The sequence below is a fragment of the Antechinus flavipes genome, chromosome 4 (genome assembly GCF_016432865.1).
Source record: "Antechinus flavipes isolate AdamAnt ecotype Samford, QLD, Australia chromosome 4, AdamAnt_v2, whole genome shotgun sequence".
Classification (NCBI taxonomy): Eukaryota; Metazoa; Chordata; class Mammalia; order Dasyuromorphia; family Dasyuridae; genus Antechinus; species Antechinus flavipes.
This window is the reverse complement of record NC_067401.1, coordinates 288,499,198-288,523,179: the sequence shown is the minus strand read 5'-3', so window position 1 is coordinate 288,523,179 and position 23,982 is coordinate 288,499,198. Positions and strand designations below refer to the sequence as shown.

The window sequence follows — 23,982 nt, the reverse complement described above, 5'->3', positions numbered from 1 at the left end:
TTGTTCTTCTAAAGCTGGACCCTGGAGTCCTAGGAGGACTTATTGGGTTGTATATATTTCACTATATTTCTCTTGACTGGGGCCATCTTTTGGCATACTTTCTTTTGGGAACACTTGTCACTTTTTGCTTCCCTAGGACATATTCGGGGAGACACATTGCTATAGGAATAGAAACTTTTTTCAGTGTGTGGCAAAGATGGAAGCCCATTTCTAAACTTAAAAAAAGCACAGTAGTCTCTGTGTTTGCACAGTGTCTGTATTGTATGAATTAAATTCTGTTACCTTAGAAAGATTTAAATACATCCCTACAAGGAAACTTGTGAGGGCTGCAATTAGTGAGAACATTGGGAAAGATTTATTAGCATTACCAACTTACACTTAGGGAAAAAAAGAGAAAAAGCCCTTCTGTGGTCCCAATACTGGCCAAATTGCAGTTATAGAAATAAAGCTAGATAATTAAAATTGTAGAACCACTAAGAACATCTTAGCAAATTCTGGAGTTTTTATGTTTAATCATTAAGGAGATGGGCAATTAGTCAATTTGAGATTTCAAGAAAGAACTCCTAGGACTATGGGGTAATTCCAGGAATTACTTCTCTCCTCCTCTCTCCCCTTCCCCCCCCCCCCCAATTCTGCTGACCCTCTCTAATTTAAGGTAAGTTCACTCCCTTACTGTCAGCACCCTAAGATTCTGGATAGACTAGGAGAAATTTAAGGGCCTCTTTACCCTGTTTATTAAAGGGCCTCTTACCCTACTTATTTAGAACCCCTGAGCCCTGACCAATCACTTCTCTCTAGATGGGGGACTCTCCAAACCTTTGAATCTCCTCTCTTTTTCACTGGATTTTGAAGGAGGCGCTGATATAGTTTAAGGGAGATCTAGGCATCAGCCCCTTTGCTCTCATCAATCAGCCTGGGAAAGTCCTGGTGTCCCAGGCACCAATTAATGTGGCAGTGTGAGTGGGGGAGTCAGCCATCTTGTCTTTCTAGTCTACTTTCTACCTTTCAGTTGGAAAAATATATTAAATAGGCAGTTGTATCTTTTGTAATCTGTTAAGAGAGTTTGAGAATAGTGAGAACCCCACTCTTGTATTTCAGTAGCAATATAGGCCACTACTTTCTGTAAAGGAATAATAATTGAACCCACCTGCCAGGATGATTGTGAGCAGTGACATAACTGTAAAATTTCTTGGAAGAATAACTGCTAAAATTGTCTTGTTTTCTCCCTGAAACAAAGAGGAAATTTAAATTCAACAAAAGCCTCCTCTTGTCAGTGCCACTGAGGGTCCTGTGGCCCACCTAGATACTGGATTAACTAGTAGAAACATGGCCTTTTGCTGGGGTCTTATTCACTCTCTCTGTCTGCCTCCCTTCCCTTCCCTCCTCTCCCACCCCCTCCCAAATCAAGTTCATATTATGGTTCCAGATTTCTTGGAAACCATCCCTTTCATGATTTCTTCTTTTGTAATATTTTATTAGATGTATCCACAATTTATTCAACCTAATTTATTTCCTAATTTATAGGCACCCATCTAATTTCTATTTCTTTGTTACTATGAAAAGAATTGCTATAAATATTTACATGTATAGATTCCTTTTCACTGTCTGATTCCTTTGGGGAGGTCCTAGTTGTGTTATAACTATGACAAAAGATAAGCATAGTTTAGTGAATTTTGAACATGTTTCAAAACACTTTTCAGAATGTTGGGCCAATTCATATCTCCATCAGCAAATATTTTCTTTTACTTATTTGGATGGGTTTGGTTTTTTTTTTTTTTTCATTTATTAGTAGCTTGCATTTTTTCTTCTGCCAACTTTTTATCTTTTAGATCTTTATTAAAGAATACTTTTATTCTTATATTTTTGTATAGCTTGCTCATCAAAAGTTGATATTTTCTCATTTAACTGTTGCCCTTTTAATTTTAGTTGCATAATTTTGTTTGTGCAAAACCTTTTTAATTGCTTATAAATCCAATAAAGAATTTTGCATGTGTCCCAGGAAGGCATATATATGTGTGTGTGTAAGAGAGAGAGTGTGAGAGAGAAATAAAACAAAGAGAACAGAAAAGGGAAAGATAAAAGACTGATTAATTTAAAGAAGACTGTGAGGAAAGTGGAACTGTAGGGATTCTAGATAGTATAAGAGCAAAGCAGCACTGATGGGGAAGGAAATGTATTAAAAAAAAAAAAAACCCTCAAAATCTTCTGGATGATTCTATTTTATAAATCTTCTGAATTTAAATTAGCTTCCCAAAGGATTCTTGTAGAAACTTTTTTAACAATCTTTAATCTTAAGTTGAGTAATAGAATTATAGATTCCGAGAGTTGGAAGTGGCTTGAAATGTAATCTAGGCCAAACTATATCTAAACAAGAATCTTTTTTACATTGTCAAAAAGTAGTTATCCAACCTAAAATTGAAAATTTTCAGAAATAGGGGAATGAATAAATTCAAGTAAACCATTGACAGTTTTGATAAGGACATTTTTCCTTCAACAAAAACCACTTTTTCTTTATTTTTTATTCTTGGACCTTCATTTTGCCTTTTGGGACAAGATAAAATAAAATTTATAAATTTATAAAATAAAATAAATTTAATCCTGTTTCTGCCTGACATCAGATACCTGAAGACAGCAGTCATGTCTCTGTATTTCTTTTCTTGTTCAGGCTAAGATCTTTAAAATTTTGTATTTTTATTTTATTTTGATTATCTTTGAAATACTCTAGTTTATCAGGACCCTTTTTGGACTATAGTACCCAAACCTTTGTTTTTATAAATGCAGCCTTAAGTTGCACTTCCTTTTTTGACTGCCATGTCTGGACTGTTGATTTGCACTGAGCCTAAAGTTAACTAAAACCCTCTGGTATTTTTTTTTTTTTTCTGGAACTGAGGCAAGATAGCTATTAGAGAGTATTTAATATTTTATTTGAAAGAGAGAGATTTCCTTGGACCCAATGGATCCATGGTTTGGTCCCAGGGCTGAATGAGACTATCATCTTTAAGAATTCAGCAAACAATGTAAGTTCTCAATGACATATATTCACGTGACTTTATCACAAGGGGTAGACTGAGGCAGGGGTAGAGTCAGTGTGCCGAGAGCGGGAACACAGGACTAACAATTCTGACAGGGTGAGCGAAGGCATGGGAAATATCTGATTACAGAGCAGGGAGAGGAACCCAACATTCTGATGATGCCTAAAGATAGACGGTCTTTCTCCTTATCTAGATCATCATGATTAGGAGGAAGGGGTGGTTGAGCAGAGCAATTATAAACTGAGGCAGAACAATTAGGGAAACTGAGGCAGGACAATTTAGGGAAACCAAGGCAGGATAATTGGGGAAACTGAGTCAGGATAATAAAAGAGAACTGTGGCATAACAATAGTTTCTCCAAACAATACATAAAAACATTGTACATTGCACTTTTATTCATTGCCCTTTCTAACACTTGCTTGAAAAATGAAAATAGTGAAACAAAATCTTTTACTCTACAAGTTATGAGCTTAAAAGATTTAGAGAATTCATTTATATCCATTTTAAGTAATGAATGTCAACCAACTTAAAGAGAAATAGAAAATTTCTACTAACAGGTACCTCCACATGCTAATAATAAATGCCTACTATATGCCAGGAGCTGTGCAAAGTGCTTGTGATGCAAAGAAAGGCAAAAGATGATCCTTGTTCCCAAAGGATTCACAATTTAATTTTGGGAGAAAATATGCAGATAAATATGTACAAACAAGCTATATACAAGAAAAATAGAAAATAATTAGAGGAATCACACCAGAATTAAAAGATTAGGAAGAACTTTTTTGTGGAAGGTGGAATTTTATCTAGGACTATAAGCCAATACTATGTAGGGCCACCATACTAAGGTGGAAAGCGAATTTAGGAGAAATGAAGCATAGGTATGTACATTAGCATCAGTGGTAAAGAGGGCTGGCTGACAGACCCAGATTTTCACACTGCCAGAACTAGAGTTTAATTTTTTTTTTTTCTGAATCATAATAAGTCATTCCATGCCTGAACTTCTTATCCTTGTGTCACATCACTGAATTGGGACTTTTTTTTTTTTTTTACATTTGCTGACATTTTTATTTTCAATTTGTTGGCATATGTAATAGAAAGAAAATTCAGTGGTGAGATGGATAGAGGTCTGTGCATAGTGTCAGGAAGACCCAAATTCCTACTTTGCCTGAGATATTCATTTGCAGTGACCCTTGATAAGTCACTTAACCTATATTTTATCTCAGTTTCTTTAAGTGTGAAGTGGGGTTAATAAATAGTGTCTACTTCTTCTAGCATTGTTATGAGGATCAAATTAGATAATACTTGTAAAATGATTAGCACAGTGCCTGACATGTAATAGGTGCTATGTAAATTTTTATTTTTGAATTCAAGTACAGTGCTTACATTTACCCTTTTAAATTTCATCATCTTAGATCTGACTTACTGTTTTAGCCTGTCAAGGCTAAATGGAAGGACCCAGAGAAGCCCTCTATCTAATCTAATATTTTAATTTTAAAGAAAAAAATATTGAAGTTAAAAACTACATATGAGGTAGTTGGCATAATTGATATTTTGCAGTTTTTTGACTCCAAATCTCTAATGGTTTTAATCACAGTATCATGTTGTACCCTAAATTTAGTGTGTTTAGCTGTCCTTTTTAGCTCTGTCATACACAAATAGCATAAACATGCTATCTGCCTTTGTCTGTCTGACAAAAATTTGAACCTCAGCAAGGGCGAGCATCTCTTTACTATTTCTGAATGATCGCAGAGGGAAAACACTAAAATTAAGGAGTTCTGGAAAATACTTTTTGTAGAAGGTGAGGCTTTGACCTGAGATTTGAAGGAAGCCAAGAGGTGGAAATGAGGAGGGGATTAGTTCTGGGCTTGGGGGACAGCCAGCTAGTGAGAACACTCAGAATCAGGATATTTAGTATTTGTGTGAGGAACAGCAAGGAATTATGGGTCATTTGATTGAAATGACCTTATCTTTACCTCTCTGTGGGTTTTACCTAAAAAGCTCCTTAAGGGAAGGGATTATATTTAGTTTTGCTTAACTTAAGCCTTTATACTTTGTCTAGTACATAGGTGCTTTCTAAATGTCAAATTGAAGGAAATCTGTTAGATGTATATGCAAGTTGTTTTGTATGCTGCACAGGAATTGTTATTTTATTGTTCTTGTTGCATTGTTTCAGTTGTGTATGACTTGTTATAACTCATTTGGGATTTTACTGGAGAGGTTTACCATTTTCTTCTCCAGTTCATTTTACACATGAGAAACTGAGGGAAACAGGGTTAAGTAGCTTGCCCAAGGCCAGATTTGTATTCAGGTCTTCGTAACTTTAGATCCAGTACAGTGGATCTGTACTGTACTACTTAGCTGCACTTAATATTTTATATACATATAGTAAAAAACTACTTCTTAAATCTTTTCAAATAAATCGATTTCAAAAATAACTTCATTTGCATATACAAAGTAGTCAGCTAAGCATTAATTCTTTTGGCATGTTTTCTGGTTTTTTGCTTCTGTGTTCCAACTGTGCAAAGTAGCTCTCTTTCTCTTCTAGTTGAGAGAGGTAATTTTTGTGGCCTAAGCTAAAATGTCATTTGATCAGTATCAGAATTCCAGAAACAATACATTTTAGGAATTAAATATTTATCTCATTATAGAAATATATCTGGCAAAGTATTAGAAGCCAATAATTTGTTACAGGATTAATAACTGGGAACTAGATAGCTAATTCTTTTTGTGTGATCAAAATCAGGCAGGATGGTAGCCACTTTTTTTGTACCCCATTTCTTTTTTTTCTTTCCTCTTTCACATTCATAATAATTATAGTATATAGTATAGGGAATAAATTAGGGCTCGACAGAAAAACAGAGGTCAGCAAGTATTATTCCGTAAAATAAAGGCAAATGTTGCATCGTTAGAAAGTGTATAAATTGAATTTGTTTAATCATATGTTATCAATATTATAATAGAACAGTCAATTCAATTTCTAGCAATTTCTAGCTTTTCTAGTTACTAACCAAGAGTAACTGCTTATCCCTCAGAAAATTCTGAGTATATTTCCTCCATTCTAGATAGCATTTTCCCATATTTATGCTAATTGGAGTACTGTGTAGATTTTTTATTATACATTACTATGATGCATGGGTAGATTGGTTTGTTAGAACTTTCAGAGAGAGAGGAAAAATAAAGAAAAAAATGATAGATAATATTAATACCTCAAAAAAGACAAATTAAACATTTGTAACTATTGACTCATATTTTCCATATTAATAAAATCTTTGAAAATGAATATTTGAAAATGTGTACTTGAAAAAATGTGTTAAGAGAACAGGTAATCTTATACAATTGGTATTCTTAAGAAGGCAGCCTCTTTATATTCTAGTTATATAACTAGAATCATAGGTTGAAGTTGGAAAAGAGCCAGTTTTGGCTATCCAGAATCAAAAGAGGCTGCCTTGGGACATGTGAATGCTTCCTTTCTAAAGGTCTTCAGATAAAGGCAAAGATGGCCACTTGTCATCTAAATTATAAATGGGAGGTTCAGGTATTATCTTTTGAAGCATTAATTCTGATATTCTGTGAAGAGCTTTTTCCACAAAGATGTTCAACACTTCCACGGAGATAATTTTAAGCAAAGTCTAAATGAAAGAAGAATTTCTTGTACATAGTAAGGTTCTAAAAGATCCATGGTGGGTGGGCACATAAATTTAAACCTGCAGTGGAATACCCAGGGTAGGAAACTTAGATTAAAGAGGAGCTGGCGGTTCAATTGTTCTGAATATGTAGAGCTTCCCTGTGGGCTAATTGTGACTGATTCAGGAACAATCTGTTGAATTTCAAATACACACAAACCAGGAAACCAAAACCTGAGTCAGGGACTTGTAGAGTTCAGACGCGGGGAGTATTGACTTTTTCCGAAGTCATATCACTTTTAAACCACTAAACCTTCCAGGCCCCTAGGTTGACCTGGGAAAACACAAGGACTTAAATTAAAAAGATTAGGCCAGACATTTTCCTTGGAAATTAGCAGAGCCCCAAAGAAGCATGAAACCTACCTTCCTTTAATGAGTTGAGGTCAGTATGTGGCTCATATTTTTTTTCCTCTTTTCAGCTCCTGCCTTCATGCTATTTAGCATTCCTTCAAACAAACTAATTCCTCATTTTCTCAACCTATTCGTCTCTCATAAACTACTCCTTCATGTACCTCAGCCACACACAAAGATACTCCTGAAACTTTCCATCACCTCTAATTATAACATTTCCATTTTCAAGAATTCCCAGAACCCTTTATCCATTCATAATCTTGGCAAAATCCTACTGTTTTTCTACATGTTTTCCAATCTCTTCACTCTTCAGTTCTCTACCAGGCCATCTCCCCTATAGTTCACTTCTACTTTGTTCTCTTGAAGTTCTTAGCCCTCTTATCATAACAGCAATTATACCCAACCAAATCACTCTCATCATTTGTAGCCTTTGTTCCTTCATACATGCTGTTGAATGAAAGTGGAAGATCACCCAGCCTTTCTGATGGAATCTTCTCCAAATTTATGTTACCCAAACTCAACTGCTTTCTCACTGCTGCTAAGCAGTCCTGTTATACCCTGTATACCTATTAACCTCTTCTCCACATCAACTTTTCCTTATTTTTTTATCTCTCTTCAAATCTCCCATGGCTCCTCCTCTCTCAACTATCTCAATTGAAATTTTTTTTTTTTGAACTCAGGTCTTCCTGACTTCAGGGTTAATGCTCTATCCACTGCACCAACTAGCTGCCCTGTCAATTGGGATTTTTAAAGAAAAATTTGAGGTCATTTGCCTTAAGCTCACTTTCCTATCTAAAATTCCATGTTCTACAGGGTTCTTCTCCCTCCCCTCAAAAAAACCCATCTTTCTTAATTCTAGTGCTTTCCCTCTGTTAATTATTTCATTGTGTATATATCTTGTTTTGTATATTTGTTATACTGTCTTCTGATTAACTACAAGATAAATATAAAATACACTGTTTTTCATTTAAAGCCCTTCACAAACCCTACCTACCTTTCCAAAGTTCTTACATTCATTGCCTACTTGACATGTGACCTCTTCTTACATGCCATATCATCTTCTTTACATCTTAGCACTAGCTCTTTTTCATGTATAGTGTTCTCTCTCTCTTTATTTCTGCTTCTAGGTTTCCTTCAAGATTCACCTCAAATCCTCCCATGTGAAGGAAACTTTCTTTAGTCCTTCTCCTTCTCCCTCAATAGTCGTTACTCCCTAATATCACTTTCCATTAATGCTGTATATATCTTATGTGTACATAGTTATTTGCACATTCCATTATATTAGTATATGATGTTCTTGGGAGCAGCGACCATGTTTTTGCTTTTCTTCGTGAGCTCAATGTTCATCGTGGTACCTGGAACATAGTAAAATTAATACTTTTTAAATGATTTGGCAACTGTTTGCTTATATGTAGAGGAGTAAGGAAGCGAGGAGAGTCAAGAATGACTTTAACTGTCTCAGTTTCTAAGCCTGAGAGAATGGAAGAGTGATAGTTCCCTAGATTGTAATTGGGATAGGGCTAGGAGGAAAGGTGATTTTAGGAAAAAAGATAACTTCTGTATTTGTCATGTGAAGTTTGAGATATCTGTGAGATAGACAGGTGAGATATCCCACAAACAATTGGTGGCATGGGGACTGAAGGTCAGAGGAAAGGCCATGGTTTAAATGTAGATTAAAAAGTCATCTGCATAGAGAAAGTAGTTAAATTCATGAAATCATTGAAAGTATATAGAAAGAAGTAAGTCACAGTTTGTAATGTAGTTGTAGAGACAAAATGTGTACAAAAAAAGCTAAATAATTAAATAGCTTGAAAAAAAAAGTATAGAAGATGTCGCTAGGAAGTTTATTATAAACTTATTATAATAATATTATAATTATTATAAATAATAGTTTATATAACATAGCATGCCAAGTAAAAATGCTTTTTTAAATATAATATCCTTTCAGCCTCAGAAAAGCCTTATAGAATAGGTTTGGGTAGGTGTTTTTAACATCACTTCACAGATATTATGTTTCATACAAACCAGGACTTTGAAGTATGTAACTCAGGACAGTTACTGGAAACCAGGTCTAGAACTTAGTTTGCTTGATTTCCTGAGATTTTCATGTTTTTTCCTACTCTGTCATAGGGCCTCTTGCTACAACTTCCTAAGCCTCTCATTTTTTTTTTTAAGGTCCACACCTTAATTCTCCTTACCATTGTGAATGCCACCAAAAAAACTTGCTGGGAGCTAAGTAAATGACTGAAACCACACATCCACTTTGGCTCCTGAGGCCCATGTCTTTTCTAGAGAATTTAGTGGTGGGAAGAAGAGTGGCTAACAGGTACTTAATTTAGTAATCAGGCCACATGTCAAATGAAATAAAACTTAGGACTGGATTTGGCCTATAGCCCAGAAATTCACCATTTCTGTTTGAATATATAGTATACTATAACTGATTTTGCAGTAAAATGGAGTACTCTATAAGGTATTTTTAAAATAATCAATTGTGTTGCTTGCTTGTTTGGTTCTTTATGAAAGCTTTGAATTCTGCAAATGGAATTCTTCACTCATTTTACTTTGCCTCTATTCATTGCACCCTACTTTCTTCAGTTTTTCTATAGGATGTCTAGTATTTGATACCATACACATTACTTCTGATGTGCAATAGACTCTTGTTATTTATGTTACTCATATGGGCACATGTACCTTTTGATCTGAGAGGTTGGATTTTTTTTTTTAAAGCCTTAGAAGGAAATGGTAACTTGTCCTTGATATTAAGGTATCATCTCCTTTTCCCCAGGTTTCTTTAGCTTTCATGGTTGGTCTTCCTTTTTAGATTTGTATCCCCGGAATTCAATACAATGTGCGACACAGCAAACATTTAATGGATGCTTTTGTATTCATTTACTTATTCACTTACCAATTAACAATGCAATTAAGTAATTGACAGGAATTTGTTCTTTATATCATATCTAATGTGCTTCTTTTTCCCAACTTCCACCCATTGCTCCAAATTTTCAACCATGCAAAGTTTACTCTCACACATGACATACCTTCAGATATTTGAAGCCAGTTTTATAATCCTTTCAAGTCTTTTTTCCTTTTGAATAAATGGATCCTCATGGATGATTGTTGTCATCATCAGCGTCATTATCATCATCAGTCCTGGCATTTATAAAATACTTTAATTGTTTCAGAATGCTTTATGTAGGTTGTCTCATTTTATCCTCAAGACATCGTTTTTTGAAATAGGTGCTATTATGATTCCCTTTTAGAGGAAAGTAAGGGTGAAGTTAAGAGACTTACCCTGGGGAATAGTTAGCAAAAGCATGAAACAGAATTTGAACTTTGGTCTTAACTATCTTTAAATATAGCATTCTATCTGATGTACAGCCTAGTTGCCTTGTCCACATGATCTCAAGGTCTTTGCTATCCAGGTTGCTTTTGTATGGATAATCTCTAGTATTTTAGTGCCTTTCCCAAAATGGTGATATCCAGACCTGAATACAGTGTTGTCTGATCAGAGGAGAAAATTGTGAAACCTTAATTTCCATTCCCTGGACACTAAACTTATTTTTTTTAATCTAGAATTATATTACCATTTTTTTTTTTCTTTTTCTACAATGTCATGCTATTTTTAGGGAAGATGAGTGGAACTATAGTGAAGTGAATTGACGTTCCTTTTCCAGTTGCAGTAGTGGAAAAACAGTGGGGAAGGATTGAGGTTTAGAGATTAACCTGGCAAGGGAATGACCTAATATCTAGGCCAACTCCAGCTATCACTAACCCATAAGGACAGGGGAACTCCCAAAGATGGGACTTTTCAGACTGAAAGAATTAACGTCTTTAATGGTCTGTAATCCTGGTAGAAAGATGGCTGGAAAGAGAAGATGATTAGAGGATAAAAGACTACTAAACTCAGTAGGTCTTTTTCCTTATAAATTTTCTTCTAGTCACATCTCCCTCAGTTTATTTTTTTACAATTGATTTCAGAGGATTTTTTTTTTTTAGATTTAGTCCATCTTTCCTGACCTTTATAAATGACATATGGCATTCATGTAGAGTCTTAAAGTTCAAAAAGCATTTTATTTATATTATTTCATTTTATTCTTACAGTAATCTTGAGGGGGCAATGTTTTATTGACCTCATTTTACAAATGAAGAAATTGAGGCTGACTGAATAATTTGTTGGAGGTTACAAAGATGGAAAGTGACTGAGGCAGAATTTGAACTTGGGTATTACTCATTCCAAATCCAGCATGCTATTTACTATGCCAAAGAACTTTAAAAAAAAAAAAAAAAACACTATTTATCTTAATAGCAGTCATTCAAAATTTTTTATGATTCACATATGTGATAACCATGCCATCTGTCTTCATTCCATTGTGCTAAAATGATATAATTGTCTCCCTAGGGGGATAGCATAACACAGTGAATAAAATTCTAGATTTGGATTCAAGAAGATTTTGTTTCCTACTTTCTTCATGCTTAGCAGTACTTAGATAACCATGAAGCCCTTAATAGCTTTCTGACTTATTTTCCTATAAAATAGAGATGCTAATACCTCTAGGACATTTCTCACAGATAAGACTTGCCTGAGATGTATATAAAATGTTATATAGACTTTAAAAATTTGTATAAATGTTGACATTATGGGGTTCACATGCAGAATGTAAATGCAAAATATAAAAGTTTAGGACAGGCACATTGTTGGAATGTACAGCAGCCACCCGACAGTGGCCAGACCTGCAGAATGAATCTCCTCTTGTGAGAGGATGATACAAGAAGACTGAGAGGCAATTGCTGTTCTGTGATCTGACTGAGAGGCCATTGCATTATCTGACCTCTCTCCTCTTCCCTCTGCCTCCAGTTTATCTCATTCCTAGTCCACAACACCTGTGTCAACAAAGGCTGCCCTGTGACTTCTTCAAATGCTATGATCCACAGCAGTGGAGGCTCTCAGAGAATTGACCTGTTCCTTAACAATACATTATGTAATTGTGCATAATGCATTTCAAATTCTATGACCAAAAAAGTATGTAATAGAAAAGAATGCAAAATGTAGCCTGTGTCTAGCAGAATCAAAGTTAAGCATGTGAAACCTTCCCCTGCAGAATGGGTGGTACAGAACAATTTGTTCCAATAACTGTGGTCAGCTGAAACAGGTACTTTGGAACTCTTAGGAAGATTGAAGACATCAGGGTCATCTACTGAACCATCATCAGTTGTCCTGACTTACCTTGCTGCCGGACTTTTATTATTGTAGAAGAGAGCATGAGACGATGACTTCTTACAGTTCTGTCTCATTTAAATCCAATATAAGAAATATATTAGGAACTCTGTGCTTTAAAGCCTACCTTTGTGGAGATTTACCTAGTCTATATTAGGTAACAGAGCACCTAGAACATTGGACCTGGAGTTCAGGGATTATGCAGGAGAGAGAAGGAAAGAAAGGAATGGAAAAGGTAAAGGAAGAGGGTAAGATATTTTCAAAAAAAGCTGAGTCATGAATTTTCTTGCTTTTTAATAAGCTAAATAATTTTTGTGAATTCAGATTATAAAAATTTAGTTTATTAATCAGTTGACTCAACATGAAATAAATGGATTAACCTTTTTTTTCCCTCCAAGTTAGTAGTTGTTCATTAAATATAATCTTAAGGGGTGTTACCCCTTATTCAATGAAAATAGTCATGTGCTTCTACTTTCTTTTCAGCTTTTGCGGGAATTGAAGCACCCTAATGTGATTGCGTTACAAAAAGTGTTCCTTTCTCATAGTGATAGAAAGGTTTGGCTGCTATTTGATTATGCAGAACATGATTTATGGGTAAGTTCACACTTCTTGATCATATTTAAGTTTTTTTTCCCTGTAGATTATTTTATTTGTGTATGTAGTAGAAGTAGGATAATACACAGAATCAGAAATCCAATCTGCATGCCTATTGTTGATAAATTAAATGTTGAAATTTTATATAGATATCTTATACACACACATTATACTTTAATTAAAATTGTATATCATCTTATTTTGTTTAGGTAATACAATACTTCACTATGTCTAAGAAATGGAATTAACTTTTTTTTTTCTTTGATAGTTAATAAGCTTAATGATTTTAAGAAAAGAAAATTCATGTTTACTTTGTGATACATATTGTAGTTCAAATTTAACTAATGTTCTGCTTTTGAGTTTTGACCGAATTACTTTTAACCTCTTAGTTGCCCGAGGCAACTATTTTAAGACAAAGTTGCTGAGAATGTGCTGACCTGCTTTGTTGGAAAGAGTTAACTCATTAGGAATTTCCCTTTAAGGATCACAGGTCCACTCCCTCCCTATTTACATTCATATATAGTTCACTTTCCAAGTTAAAGTTTAGCAAATATCAATATATGTTTGTTTCTCTTTATAGGAATTTCTCTGAGTTGATAATTAAATTTAATATGACAATATACAGAAGAAGCCAAAAGTACTATTTCTTGTCCAGAGTTTATTCTAACTTTTTGAAGTACTCTAGAATATTAGATGTTTAAAAAAAAAAAGGTGACAGAGATAACTAAATGTAAAAATATCAGGATCTAGTGACAAGTCAGGAAGCATTTATTCATCTCCTACCATGTTTCAGACCCTGTATCTGAAATTTGTGTACTTGGGATACAAAGATAGATAAAAGTATTTCTAGCATTTAAGGATTTAATAGAATAATTGTTAAGTCTAATGACAAGGCTGAATTCTTATTGTGAAATGGTGTGATGGAAGTTTTTTTGTTATCTATGTATAAATCTATACTACATTTAAAGATTTTATTGACCTTTTTTGCTTTTATATCACATTTCATTTAACAATAAACCCATCTAAGTTCCCCTTCCCCAGCAAGATTTCTAAGACTTGCATATTTCTGACTACTTATAGATATTTGTGTGGAGTCTTGTTTCCACAAGGAATATGTTAATCCATGAATTTTATTATATATTTGTCTCTCTCTCTCTCACACACACACACACACACACACACACACACACACACACACACACACACAGAGTATGTTTATCTTTTACCAGTCTTTATATGCTCCTTGAACAGAGCTTTTGATCTTATATGTTTTTGTATATACTTTGATACATATTTAAGAAAGATAATCTATAGATTAAAAAATAGAATTTTAAAGTTTCCTTTAGCTCTTAAAAACTTGAGTTTTATGAATACAGTGGTATAGTGTTATCACTTATGTAAGACAGGATGATAGGTGAGTTTTTTTTGGTTTTGGTTTCTGTTTTTTGCCAAGTTTATCTGCAATCCATTTGAGGCTTGAATGTTTGAATGGGAAAAGATGATATTTGAGTAGAAAAAGACCATTAGAAAGTAACATTTTCAGCTAAGAAATTTAAAAGTGAGGCAAGAAGAAAGCAATAATAAAAGAACTAACTATTATCTATTGAGAAACAAAAACTTGGTAAAAGGGAGGGAAATTGCAAACATTAAGTCCAATATTTTAGAATTCTAGTTCAGCACTGTGGTTCCTTATATGTGTATCTCATTGGGATCAACTTTCATAAGTGCCTTACTCTCAGTGATTATATAAATAGCCACTGAGAATGAATTATTAATTACATGGCAAAAGAATGTATATTATAATATGCTAAAGACTACCATGTGATACATATTTTATTGCATTTTATTTTTTCCTGTCATTGTTAATTGACTCTATTAAAACAGGATTTTGTTTTTGTTAACTGGGAGTTTTTATTTCCATAGTAACAGAGTAGAGAGAAGCTAGATTTTCTTTTTCAGGGAAAAATTCACCAAAACTATCTCATTTTAGGCGAATAGACTGAATAGAAGTAGTCCTGGTTTTGGCCCATTCCTATATATCTTGCTTTATAGCTATAAAATGGTGATTTGGATTGGGCATCTTATAAAAAATTAAAATCTTATTGAATTGAATTTTTTTTTAAATATCTCTTCTAGCTTAAATTCTTTTTTAATATGCACAGGAAGATTTACCAGTTTTTTGTTCCTGTTTGAAAAGAAATCTTTAGTACTCTATATTTATTCACAACACACATTGAATTTTAATTTGCCTTAATTGAATTTCTTTTCATTATGTATTTGTCTTGAGTGTTCAAGAGTTTAGAAACCAAGGAATTATAATCTCATTCTTAAAGTGGGCAGGGCTAGGAGTACATAGAAATTTTTGTTTTGTCAAGTTTGTACATAAATAAAGCAACTTTTACAAAATTTCTAGCATATTATTAAGTTTCACCGGGCCTCAAAAGCAAATAAAAAGCCGATGCAGTTACCAAGATCGATGGTTAAATCACTGCTTTACCAGATTCTTGATGGAATCCATTACCTCCATGCAAACTGGGTGCTTCACAGAGACTTGGTAAGTATTATTCTTTATCAGATTAGTTTTATGTTAAATGATTCAGTTACATGTTTTCAAAAGTACATATTGATCATTGCTGTTCTTCCTGTTATTGTTGCTCATTATTAGTAAAAACTTTCAAAAAGGAAAACAAACAGAGTTCTCATTGTTTCTATCCTCAAGATCTTAACTGAAACAATTACTCTGTGTCCGGTAAAAGGAATTCAGATAGCATTATCAAGGCATAGTGATTTACCATGTGGTATATATCTTTTGTTAGAAAAAGCCAGCCAGAATTTGTGTTTTCCTTTATATGAAAAAAGCTTTTAATTCATTAGGAAGTATTGATAATTGTGCCCTACATCGTGAGTGAAAATAGAGACTACATAGACATAATGCTTTGCAAAATTTGAAGCACTCTATAAAAGCTAGCTTTTACTATTTCTATTATAACTACTGCTGCTGCTGCTGCTACATTTGGCATATGGACATTCTGTAATTTAATAGTTCATTATATTAGTTGTTTTTTTGTTGTTTTTGTTTTTGTTGTTGTTGATATACTTTTCCCTCTCTAGCATACCCTCTTCATTTGCAGTCTTTTCTTTGGATTTCTTATACTTTAATTTTATTAAATTGGTAGTTTTCTTGGTAAATGCATTTGTTTATGGTTATAATTTATATATATATTTAAATAGCTGGTGTTTGCTTTTGGTTTTGCTCAAGCTGTTACATAGTCTTCTCGTGAATCATTCTTTTGGTTTTTGGAGAGTTCGATGGTTGTGATTTTACTACATGTAATATTGTACATCAATGTAAGCTAACCAAATGCACTCAGATTTTTTTCATTTGATGAGTAAATGTTTATTTTAAAAGTAATGAATGAGATGGAGAGCACTCAAGTGATACCATTTGGTATGGAATGATCCTTGTTAATCAATTTGTTCTTTTCCTTATTTATGATCCTTCCTTCAATTCATCAAAATCAGAGTTAGACTATTGAGTTCAATAATTTCATCATTTATTAAGTGTCATATTCAAGTCACTATTACTAGATATGGGGTAAAGGAGCCCTGATTTTAAGGAGCTGATAGTCTTTTGGGATTTGGAAGGCTATTGTGGGAGAGGATATACTATGCACATAGAAAAATAAAAACAAATTAATTTGAGGAATAATCCTTTCCAGAACAGGTCCCACCTTGCAGAAAATAGGTAAAGTTACAATGGGAATGTATTCTAGGAATGAGGATGATTTGAGCAAATGTGGCAATAGGAAATGTAGTGTTAGGTTTAAAAAAAACAAGTGGAACTTAATTAAACTGATCTAACAGCATCCTTTACAGATATGTTCCCTCCCTCCCTCCTTCTTCTCCCTTTCTTTCCTTCCTTCCTTCCTCCCTTCCTTTCTTTCTTTCCTTTCTTTCTTTCTCGCTCTCACTCTCCTTGCTCTAATCTCTGGCTCGCACTCTCTAAGATTCTTTTCTCTCCTAACATTCTTTGATTCAGGCATCAACCATTTGGTTGATCTGTAGGATATTCTCTCTAATGTATAATCTCTTTTGCAAGGATAAGATGAATCCATTTATAATATGCTACATCATTAATAACTCCAAAGTCAGATATAACATTTGACAAGAAAGACAAATCTGGCTACAAGTGTTTTCCATAGCTATTCCTGGATCAGTGAGGCTGGAAAAACCATGATGTTTCTAAATGTGTTTTCTCCTTTTTTGATGTCATACCAACCACTGGTAGGAGTAGTATCCTAAAGTGTTGTACATTTTAGAATTTTCTTCCTTCAAGGCTTTAGCTCCTCTTTGAAACCTGATGCCTGTTGTTAGTGTTCTCCCTACCCAAAGTAACTTTTTATGCCTGTCTATGTACATTCTATATTCTACTGGAAGAATGTCAGTTCACTGAAGGCAGAGACAGAGACTATTTTTGTCCTCCTATCTTCTTGTACAAAGAAGTCATATGAAAAGTAAAGTAGCATAAATGGAACTGAGTTCAGTCTCACTTTGATATGATAACTTGACCTCTCTGACGTCATTTCTTCTTATCTCTAGTACTTAACTCACCAAGTTATAATGAAGCTTGAATGATATAATTTATATAAAATAGTTTAGACAATTAAGATACTGTGTGACAGTAATTTTTTTTTTGTATCAAAGAATTGTATTTCACATTTTCTTTGTTTATTGGTTTCTTTATTTTTCATGTCCCCCCCCCCCCCCCCCCCCCCTTTAGGGTTTGATTTTTCCTGGACAACATGATAAATACGGAAATATGTTTAAAAGAATTACATATATTTAATCTATGTCAGATTGCTTGATGTCTTGGGGGAGGAGATAAGAAAGAGAGAGAGAAAAATTGGCTACTCTGAAACTTTGTTAATAGATTACACAAAGACTTGACTGTCTACTTTAACAAAGCTTTCCAAATTAAAAATCATACTCACCCTCCTTTTTGTCCTGCTATTCTTCACCTTTTAGAATATGGAGAGAGTTAACACTTAATAATTTACAACTCAAGAGAGCTATATTTTTTCCCACACTTCACCTATATATATATATTTAAGTATTGGGCTTAGAGTCAGGAAGACTCATCTTCCTGAGTGTAAATCTTTTCTTTCTTTCTTTCTTTCTTTCTTTCTCCTTCCCTCTCTCCCTCCCTTCCTCCTTCCTTTTCTCCCTCCCTCCTTCCCTCTCTCTCTCTCTTCCTTTCCTGTCCTGTCCTGTCCTGTCCTGTCCTGTCTTTTCTTTTCTTTCTTTCCTTTTCTTTTTTCTTTTCTTTTTTCTTTTCTTTTCTTTTCTTTTCTTTTCTTTTTTTTCTTTTCTTTCTTTTTCTTTTCCTTTTCTTTTTCTTTTCTTTTCTTTTCTTTCTTTTCTTTTCTTTTCTTTTTTCTTTTCTTTTTCTTTTCTTTTCTTTCTTTTCTTTTCTTTTTTCTTTTCTTTTCTTTTCTTTTCTTTTCTTTTCTTTTCTTTTCTTTTCTTTTCTCTTTTTATTTACAAGTTACATGCATGGGTAATTTTACAGCATTGACAATTGCCAAACCTTTTGTTCGAATTTTTTCCCACCTTCCCCCCACCCCTCTCCCTCCAGATGGTAGGTTGATCAATACATGTTAAATATGTTAATGCATATATTAAATACAATATATGTATATATGTCCAGATAGTTATTTTGCTGTACAAAAAGAATTGGACTTTGAAATAGTGTACAATTAGCCTGTGAAGGAAATCAAAAATGCAGGCGGACAAAAATAGAAGGATTGGGAATTCTATGAAGTGGTTCATTGTTGGAATCCTTACAAAGTGTTAAGTCATTAGAGTTGATAGAGACAATAATTATCTAATTTAGCATGGTTCAGTATGATTGATCTGATTGTACAAGGAGATGTTATGGGCCAGAATTTGAAACAAGGTACTAAGTAGAATGGATAGAAACAATGCTTGTGTTCACACCTTTAGAGAGCTCATATAAGCAAGAAGCTCTTAGGGCAGAGAGCACTCTGGGAGGAAACCCATAATCCCACTCTCGGAGAAGGAGCATAAATAGAGCTTTAGTGAGCCAGTCAGTTCAGCTGAAAAGATTGAGAGCGGAGTGTCAAGTCAGTTCAGGAGAAGCCCTCTCTTGGAGGTGCAACCAGATTCATTCATCCCACTGTGGTGGCTGGCCTCCTGCACTTCCCCCACTGAGGCTGGTCTGAAAGGTTCTCTAGAAAGCTGCCCAGCCCCAGACAAGGAGACAAGACTCGGACAGAGCACTCTGGGCGATTGAGAGCCAGGAGCACTCTGGGAGATGCAGAAACCCACAAGCCCTCTCTTGGAGGCAAGACAGATTCATTCCAACTTTCACCTTGGTGCTGGCTAGAGGCTGAAGAAAGCAGAGGCAAAGGACAGCTGCAAGAGCTGCAAGCAGAAAGATCGGCCTCTAAAAAAAAAGCTAACCGGGTTTGGAAAGAGATAAAAAATAAACGTTTGAACTTTTAATACCTGGCTGCATTTGGGTGATTATTACTTTTACTTGAAACTAAGGCTGCCTCCAGAAAACCTCCCCAAGAAACCTGCTCCCACAGAGAACCATTATATTAAAGAAGAACACCACCACAGTTCATACTCATTTCCCAGAGTTCTTTCTCTGGGTGTAGCTGCTCTATTGGAACTGATTTGGTTCATCTCATTGCTGAAGATGGCCACGTCCATCAGAATTGATCATCATATAGTATTGTGTTGAAGCATATAATGATCTCCTGGTCCTGCTCATTTCACTCAGCATCAGTTCATGTGAGTCTCTCCAGGCCTTTCTGAAATCCTCCTGTTGGTCATTTCTTACAGAGCAATAATATTCCATAATATTCATATACCACAATTTATTCAGCTATTCAGTTGATGGGCATCCACTCAGTTTCCAGTTTCTGGCCACTACAAAGAGGGGCCAGTAATTTTTTTTAAAGAGCATTATAGATGAATTGAGGCCTGAAGGCTTTGAATCCAGTCTCATCACAGTGCCTCCTGCTATTTTGTTATCATTTAGAAGGCCTTCAACTTTATTTCCTCTTTTTCCTCATATTGCTGTCTATGGTAATGATAATACAGCTTGATAACAAGAAGGCTTCTCATGCCGATGATGAGGATGGGAATTGCTGCTATCACTACCATCAGCATTTGTATATTTCTTTAAGATATACACAGTGCTTTATAGATACTCATTTGATTATCATAACAACTCTGGGGGCTAGATGTTATAATTATCTCTGTTTTACAAATGAGGAAATTGAGATTGAGAGAAGGAAAGTGACTTGCTCAGTTACGCAGCCAGTCAGTATCTAAGCCTGGATTTGATCCCAGTTCCCTGACTCCAAGTTTAGCATTTTATCCAATATGCCAGTTAAATATCCAAAAACCTCCAGATATTAGTAGACACCTCCCCTTACTCATTTGCAAAAGAGTCCATTGATGTGAAACATTGTATATAATCAGAATTTTACAATGTATTGATTTGTATTGTAGGAGCAATTTTGTTAGATATTTGAAAAGTTATTTGTAGCTTTATGGTTGTATAGTTGTTTTCATTGAATCTGAACTATATGAAAAGCAGCCTTTTAATTTTATTTATATCCCCAGCACTTATCATTGTGCATGACATAGTGTAAGCTTTCAATAAATATTTAGAGACTGAGTGACCAACTGAGTGAGAGAGATGCTCTCAGGTGTCTCCCACCTATTCTGCAAAATAGTGACAGTAAGAGCATCTCACATAGTAGATACCTTAGATTCATCCTTTACTTTTCCTACTTCCTCACTCTCAATATCCAACAAAATGCCAACTTTTATTGACTCAGTTTCCATAAAAGTTTTCATATAATTCCTCTTTTCTCTACTCATATAACTGCCATTTAAGTTCAGATTATTCTATATCTTTGGTCTGACCACTGCAATAGTTCACTTGCTTCCAAAATCTCCTTCTTCCAGTCCATCTTTCACACAGGTGCTAAAATAGTTTTCTAATGCATAGGTCTGACCAGACTATTCCATTGCTCAAGAAACTTTAGGGGCTCCCTATTTATTGTAGTATAAAATACAGTCTTTTCAGTGTGGCATTTAGTTCTAGTACAGTCTTATTTCAGTCCATTTTCCAGGCTTATTTCATTCAATAAGCATTTTTAAAGCACCAACTATATGTGAAAAAAATTTCTTAAATCTCTATTCTATAAGATAATTTGAGGAGAAGGATCATTGACAACTAGGGAATCAGGAAAAGTTTCAAGTATGGATCGTAAACCTTGACAGAAGTTAATGTTTCTAAGTCTAAATATTGAGGAAGGAATACGTTTTAGGCAAAGAGAAAGCCTATACAACAAAATCATAGAAAGAAAATGAAATTCCTTCTTTGAGAAATCGTAAGTAGATACATTACAGTATTTATTGGGGAGTAGTATGAAATAAATCTGAGGTGGGCTGAAGTTAGAATATAAAGACTTTATATATACCAGGTTGAGAAGTTTTTGACTTTTCTTAAAGGCAATAGTATTAGTTCAATATGTTCTGTACTACTTATAATTAATTATAATAATATATCTAATTATATGTATATAATTACAAATACTAGTTATATATAATTATATATAAGTAATATAATTATAAATAATAATTTCCCCTTTGGTTCTTATACTGAGAGGCTAAACCCTTGTCACAAGATTATTAGTAGATTCAATGATCTAAGTAAATGGAATGTATATGAAAATGCTTTTGAGGTTGTAAAATACCATGGAAACAAAGGGTGAAAATATTATAGTCCTGCCTAGATGTATAGTTGGGACAAATAAGATTAAACAAATTCTTCTATCTCAAGGAGTCAAGTGGATTGAACCTTTTCATCAGGGTTTTCTTCTCTGCCAATTTTTGTCAAACTTCAGCATTGAAATGTCTTTATTCTTTCATTCATTCAATTATTGTTATTGGTGGTGCCTGCCCTCTGGGCCTTTCATAGACAGGCCTGTTTTACAGAAGATGAATTTCAAGGGGTCCTCAAAAAAGTCTCTTGTATGTTGAGAAATGTTTCCTCTTAAGATTTAATTTGGTTGAATCTTGGATTATGTCATAGATCCTTTTTTATCTGAAATATTTAAAACAGTCAAAACTTACCAAAGATATAAATTAGATATATCCAGCCATTCTGGAGAGCTACTTGGAACTATGCTCAAAAAGTTATCAAACTGTGCATACTCTTTGATCCAGCAGTGTTACTACTGGGCTTATATCTCAAAGAGATCTTGAAGAAGGGAAAGGGACCTGTATGTGCATGAATGTTTGCGGCAGGTCTCTTTGTAGTGGCCAGAAACTGGAAACTGAGTGGATGCCCATCAATTGGAGAATGGCTGAATAAATGATAGTATATGAACGTTATGGAATATTATTGTTCTGTAAGGAATAACTAACAGGATGAATTCAGAAAGGCCTGGAGAGACTTACACAAACTGATGCTGAGTGAAATGAGCAGGACTAGGAGATCATTGTATACTTTAACAACAATACTATATGATGATCAGTTCTAATGGACCAAATCAGTTCCAATAGAGCAGTAATGAACTGAACCAGCTACACCCAGTGAAAGAACTCTGAGAGATGACTATGAACCACTATATAGAATTCCCAATCCCTCTATTTTTGTCCACCTGCATTTTTGATTTCCTTCACAGGTTAATTGCACACTATTTCAAAGTCCAATTCTTTTTGTACAGCAAAATAACTGTATGGACATGTATACATATGTTGTATTTAACATATACTTTAACATATTTAACTTATATTGGTCAACCTGCCATCTGGGGGATGGAGAGGGAAGGAGGGGAAAAATTGGAACAAAAGATTTTGCAATTGTCAATGCTGAAAATTACCCATGGATATATCTTGTAAATAAAAAGCTATAATAATAATAATAAAATAATAATATATAAATTAGCCTGTTTGAAATTAAATAATCTTTTGATTCTTTGGATGTTGGCAGGGAAGTCAGTCTTTAAGGTGTTAAATCTTAATCTTAATTAAAATTTATAGCAGCTTGAAATAAGAAATAAGAATTGATAATTTAAAAACCTAGTTTCTTGCTCATTTTATTTATTTATTTTTTGAGTGTTTTGTATAGTATGTATCTATATGAATGGTGGGCCTTGTTACAGAAATAATGGTTTACAGTTCCACTTGTTTAGTAATGAAGAGAGCCATCTACATCCAGAGAGAGAACCATGGGAACTGCGTATGGATCACAACATAGCATTCTCACTCTCTGTTGTAGTTTTCTTTCTCAGTTTTTTTTTTTCCTTCTTGATCTTATTTTTTCTTGTGCAGCAAGATAATTATATAAATATGTGTGTGTGTGTATATATATATATGTATAATTTAACATGTATTAGACTACCTGCCCTCTAGGGAAGGGGGTAGGAGGGAAGAGGGGATTATTTGGAACAGAAGGTTTTGCAAGAGTCAGTGTTGAAAAATTACCCACACATATGTTTTGTAAATAAAAAGCTTTCGTTAAGAAAAAAATGATGGTTTATAAGCAGATATCCTATTTAATCCTCACTTCAATCCTGTAGGATTCTGTCACCATTTTATGGATGAAAAACTGAAGCAAACAGTTAAGGGACTTGACCAGTTCACACAACTAGGAATAATTGAAGTAGGATTTGAAATTGTCTTCCTGATTCCAAAGTCAATATTCTGTCTAATGTACCATCTAATTGCTAGTACAGATTTAAGTAAACATCAGTCTGGATAATGCCCAGCATTCCAGGAATGACGACCTTAAGTCAACTGTATGCTATTGGTTTTATTTGAAGTACTTTTGTTGATGTCCTTTTCTTTTCAAAAAAAATTACTGTTGGGGAGGATTCTGGGAAGATGGCAAAGTAAGTAAGTACATTTCAGGCTCTTCCACAAACACAACATTTGTATCTCAAGATCAACATAGATTGGTGAAAGATCAAGAAGACTTGGGGCAGAACAGGAATCCTTCTGATACAACCCTGGAAGATTGAAAGAATGTCTCCAGGCTGGGGATTAACCTGTGTAAAGTG

At 34.3% G+C, this 23,982-nt stretch overlaps 1 protein-coding gene across 3 annotated transcripts in view; it reads left to right on the top strand.

Moving 5' to 3' along the window:
• CDK19 (cyclin dependent kinase 19) overlaps window positions 1-23,982 on the top strand; it is a 228,641-nt gene that overhangs the window by 119,428 nt on the left and 85,231 nt on the right. For all 3 annotated transcript variants that reach the window (XM_051997541.1, XM_051997540.1, XM_051997542.1), the window contains 2 exons: window positions 12,761-12,871; window positions 15,285-15,425. In XM_051997541.1, coding sequence (XP_051853501.1) covers window positions 12,761-12,871; window positions 15,285-15,425 — 252 coding nt within the window. The remainder of the gene's footprint in view (window positions 1-12,760; window positions 12,872-15,284; window positions 15,426-23,982) is intronic.